Source organism: Eptatretus burgeri, chromosome 10, assembly GCF_056783735.1.
Source record: "Eptatretus burgeri isolate ZD-2024b chromosome 10, Ebu_testis_v1, whole genome shotgun sequence".
In the NCBI taxonomy this organism is placed as follows: Eukaryota; Metazoa; Chordata; class Myxini; order Myxiniformes; family Myxinidae; genus Eptatretus; species Eptatretus burgeri.
In genome coordinates this window covers 90110436-90115698 of record NC_140970.1, presented here as the reverse complement: position 1 = coordinate 90115698, position 5263 = coordinate 90110436, and the positions used below count along the sequence as shown (strand labels likewise).

At 42.5% G+C, this 5263-nt stretch overlaps 1 protein-coding gene across 4 annotated transcripts in view; it reads right to left on the bottom strand.

The window, feature by feature from the left end:
* Positions 1–836: 836 nt before the first annotated feature.
* Positions 837–5263, bottom strand: part of LOC147019084 (agrin-like) — a 182989-nt gene continuing 178562 nt past the window's right edge. For all 4 annotated transcript variants that reach the window (XM_085899319.1, XM_085899320.1, XM_085899321.1 and 1 more), the window contains 3 exons: positions 3337–3564; positions 3121–3224; positions 837–2393 (listed from right to left, as the gene is read on the bottom strand). In XM_085899319.1, coding sequence (XP_085755445.1) covers positions 2236–2393; positions 3121–3224; positions 3337–3564 — 490 coding nt within the window. In that variant the 3' untranslated portion in view covers positions 837–2235. The remainder of the gene's footprint in view (positions 2394–3120; positions 3225–3336; positions 3565–5263) is intronic.

The following is a 5263-nucleotide window of genomic DNA, read 5'->3' as shown; positions in this document are numbered from 1 at the left end:
ACAATGTAATAATGTCTGCCTCAGGCTTTTGCCTATTTAGTGGGGACAGGCTCTTGACAGGATGACGCAGAGGTAGTGGATTTACCTTTAAGCTGTTTCAGGGTTCAACTCCCAGCTCAACTATAAACTGCCATCCCAGTGTTTAACAGGCAGGGTGATTCATCAATATGTGTGCCGTCCCTTGGATGGATGTTGAACGGGAATCCTGTCTGCTGACATCAGTTGGTGGAAGTTAACGATCCCACAATGTCTTTCATGAAGAGTAGGCGAGCTATCACCGGCACACTGGCAAAATTCATGCCCTGACTACTGCTGAGAAGGCAATGGCAAACCACCCAGTATAACCCTTGCCAAGAAACTGCTTCGGCAACACAAATGCTCTGACAGAGTATGGCACATCAGAATAAGAATGGAAATTAATGTTTGCAAGGGGGGAAATGTGGGTGGAGCAGGTGGTAAACTGAGAGAAGAAAAATTGAGAAAAGGGAAGTAGAGATAAAGGGTAGGGGAATGGGAGAGAAGGGAAATTGATTGGAGTAAGAGGTGGGATGAGAATAGGACTGTATGGGGAACAAAATAAGGTGGAGGGAAGGGATGAGACTTCGATTCCACTTATTTGTATAGATGGCCTCTTACACCATAGAGCAGTTTAAAACAAAATTATAACGGCAAGTGCATTTCAGAAATAGAATGTTAAAACTGCCACATTAAATATTAAAATTGACAGTTTTAAACCAATCATGAGTCTAAAATCAAACCGACAATCCTCCAATCGTGAAGCGGAACCTCCAGCTGCCCGAACAAATGTAATGAACCCAGACAAGTTGTCGTAGCAATTAAACGAAATCAAATTTTATGTCTCCCATTATATCACATATACAAAACCCTCAACATACAAAATGAAAACAATTTGATATAATACAGATGATAGGTTAGTAAAAGCGTGAGGTGTAGGAAATGTCAAATGAAAGGTTTTGGACAAAACGCGCCCAATGCTCCGACTTGATTTTGCCTTTTTGTTGGGTATTTTTAAAACCCAGGCCTTGAGAGCTTAAAAACGTTCCAATTCGAGTAAAATGTTCCGATTTCATAGGAGAAAATTTTTTTTTTGGAATCAATATTTTTTATTTATTGCAGGAGGTGACAACATCAATCCATGTCTGTCCAAAAACTTTTGGGCGAGATAAAACCGATTGTAAAAAAAAATAATAATAATAAAAAATCTCCCTCCTTACCCACCGTCTGGTCACGCACTATATTCTGGGTGTGCATTTCCTTTCCCAAGTATAAAACCCTGTTTAAATAATGTTTGTCATCTATGCCGTGCAACTTAGTGCGGAACTTCTTCCAGTTTCTAAAATTGCAAACCTCCTCGTCAATGCTGTGCCATTGGTATGGATTCGAGAGGGGAGGATGAAGCCTTTGTGAACTTATTCCTATCATAAGAAAACACCGTAAAATGCACACGGCTCAATCAGGGGCCACCGAAACATTACATCTACAAGATGGGGGAATGTTTGAATTTTCCCCATTACCATTCGCCCCTTTCTCCTCTACCTTCACTCTTCTGTTCCCTTCTGTTTTTTTCAAATGCACCCCCCCACTCCCCCCAAAACTTTGTCATGTGTATGAAACATGTGGATAGTCCAATACCCAGAACATTTAAAGGAGGGGAGTTTTGGGAGATGGACTTCAGCAAAAACATTTGGGTGTCCAATCTGCAATTTGGATGTTTACAATACTCAGGAGGCCTTTGCACGAGTTGGCCTTTGGGTAATTATCCTCTTCAAATTAAAAATTCCTTGCTATACCAGTCGAGTGTGGGTCTCACCACTTTGACTCATCAGCATTCATCTTGGTATTTCACTGCTGCAGATGTTCCATGAGATGCCAGATGAATTCATAACTGTCAAGGGAAGCTCGAAAATGTGGCTTATCTTAACTTGGACGTTTTATTTTGTGCTAATTTTGTCACAATTTGTCCTCTGTATTTGTAAACAGATCTGTGCAAAGGCTGAATGAAAATACATGAAGATACGGGATGGGGAGGGAGGAGGAGACGGGTGATTCAGTTTAGTGCAAAAATTAATAAAAAGTTTAATAGACAATGCCAGACAGTTTATGAAAAGGATGGATAATGATGACTTTTGCAGTGAAAAGAGGTCTTAAGAGGGAGTGCTGTGGGGTAGATGAAAACAATGAAGAAAGGAGGAGTGTAGGTGCTGGTCTATGAAGCTATACTGGGCAATACAAGAAGCCGGAAGTGTGGATGAAGTGGCGAGTGAGTGAAACCATTTGGCCTCCCAGCTCCATGGCTCGCAGGCATCCACGGAATCCCACAGCATAGGCTGGGGAGGGTATAAGGTCTGATGGGATGGTGGATGCAGTGGCACCTGAGGTCAGAATGGGAAACGAAGGAAGGAATTGGACAGTTGCCTTTGCAAAAGGGAACAAGAACTATGTTGTCGATGGCACACCATTGCATATTCCCGTGTGCACTGCTTTGTCCCATTAACGCTAGTTTTTTTTTTTTTTAATCAGCCCCCATGACCCCACCCCCTCTGGCCCAGCCCCTGGGGTCATATCAAAAATCCAAGTCTTGTGCACTTCCCCATACATAGATCAACTATGTCCCAAAGTTTCAAGTTCCTATCTCAAACGGTGTAGGAGGAGCTATTTTGACCCCCTAACCCCAAAGCACCCTCTGATCATCATGTGTTTGAAAAAATATGTTAAATGTATAACTCATGAATATGTTTGATTTAAAAAGCTATAAGACAATTTTTTTTTTTAATCGACCCCCATGACTCCAACCCCTCTGGCCCGGCTCGGAAGGGTCTTTTCAAAAATCCGAAAGTGTTGTGCACTTCCCCATACATATATCTACTATGTCCCAAAGTTTCAACTTCCTATTTCAAACGGTGTAGGAGGAGTTACAGGGTAAGACAGACGGACGGGCAGACGGCGCAGACAATCACAATATTCCCGCTTTACTTCAAAAGCGCGGGAATAATAAAATTAATTGAATGACAATGTGGATGGAGACAAATGATTGCAATTAAAGAGAAAAGAACATCCACGATCAGATGTGAGGGAGGTACTTTAGCTGCTATTACTCACCTATCCAAAGACCCCCATGGGTATCGAGTCGAGCAGCCTTGCCTGGTGTCTTACCAAGCACGGGACTCTCATTGCCGACCTGTAACCATGCACTGCGCAAATACCTGTATACACATGCATACGGACAAAAGTCCCACAATAATTTGATATTTTAAAATTTATCATTATTAATAATATTACTGTTATTGTAAATATAATCCCACCCACCAACGCTACCTCCCAGCCCGGATATGGAACCAGTGCTGAGGCTTCAGATGTACAGTCGATCTCAACTGCAAAAGGCCTGAACCCAGGTTTAGTGCCAATTCAACATGCCAGTCCACAAGTCCCAATGTCAGGAAGTCAGCCCCAGGTACTGGATTCCCACTCCACAGAAGAAGGCCACTGGGTGCTGAATTAGGCTGGATCCACAGCTCCACTGATGTGTTTGCTTGGGATTTGTCACTGTATGAAGAAAATAGCGAGAGCGAAAGGTGGGAAATCAACAGTCCAAGAGAGACTAAAGAGAACTAGAAGGGCACTTGGTGGAGCACATACCTCCGCTACGTAATACCCGATTCCATGAGAACATATCAGGCCGAATACATTTTTAAAATATCATGCTGAACAGCACTATATCGTTTTTGGCCCTATCCCTCAATGAGGAAGAATCACTTTAGAAATTTTTTAAAAATTTCAGATCCGGATTCAGATCTTCACCAAAATCAAATCAATTCTTCCTTGTCACACATCCAACATGTCCACCAAGTTTCCTCCGAATCCGTCCACAACCTTTTGAGTTATCATGCTATATATCATTTTTAGCCCTATCTCTCAATGGTAAAGAATCACTTTAAAAATTAGAGTAGTCGGATCCGGATCTTCACCAAAATCTAATCAGTTCGTCCCTGTCACACACTGAACCTGTCCACAACTTTTTGAGATATCCTGTACACAGACAAACAAACAGACAGACAAGCCGGTAGGCGGCGATGGGTCGCCGAGCATGGAAACTATAAGATATAGAGCAAAATGGATGTCATATAGTGGATAGGGAATCACCTTAAGATTATGCATATCAAATCTCATCCAGTTCCATCTACTGATTACTACTCGGTATCAATTTGAATGAAAAGTACCGAAAATGCGGTTTGATATCGGAAATCCCCAAAGTTCAAGGGGGTGATGTGGGTGAACAAAGATCTAAATCGAAAATCCGGCTCGATCGTGTGTGTGCACAATGTATTCCAGACGATTAGTGTGAATTTTCATGACCATCCGACCATAACCCTAGGAGGAGTAGCATTTGGCTCGAAGGCACCTCCAGCTCTCGCATATTATCGATTTTTGCACGAATTGACCTTTGACCCCTGACCTAAGCGAAATCGGTCAATATGTCCTGAGGCAAAGTTGTAGTACTCATTGAGTACCATGAACCTGCAAAGTTTCATTCGTATCGATGCACTCACCTGGTCGCTCGGGGGGCCTTCAATTCTCGCCAATTTTCGCACATACCCTAATTGTAGGGGGCGCTGCGGGTAAAGTATTCCAGATATCACAAAAACCGGAATATATTTGATAGAGCATTACCTGTAGATCATTCGTGCCAAATTCCATAACCATACGTGGGATAACGGCTTTTGGAATTGATTTCGCGTGAATGGTACCGATTTTGAAGGTTTTTCGGTTGTTGCAAGGGAACCAAAACGTCCCAAGCAACCATCACAATTTCCAAAGCACTAGGTCATGAGATGGACCTACCACCCGAGGTCAAAATCGGCCCACGTTTACTACCAATTATGCTGATGACAAACGAACAAACAAAATTACTGACAATAAGGGTCACCTATTTCGGCGACCCAAAAAGGGTGAAAACATAACCTCCTTCACCTTTGGTGGCAGAGGTAACAATGAATTTGATACTTGCTTGTGAAAATCATTTCATAAAGAAAATTAGAACGGGCACTCATAGACCGCATACCTTCGCCGCCACTACTTTTTTTGTTCTTGGTATGAGTGTGGGGAACTGGTTTCATATGAATGGTCTTATGACACAAACCACATATCTATAATGTCATGACCCCCCCCGACTTTCGGGGTCTACGGACTAAACAACAATCAACTCACGTTGTTTTGGCGAGTCTTCACTCGCAAGCTCGGTGAA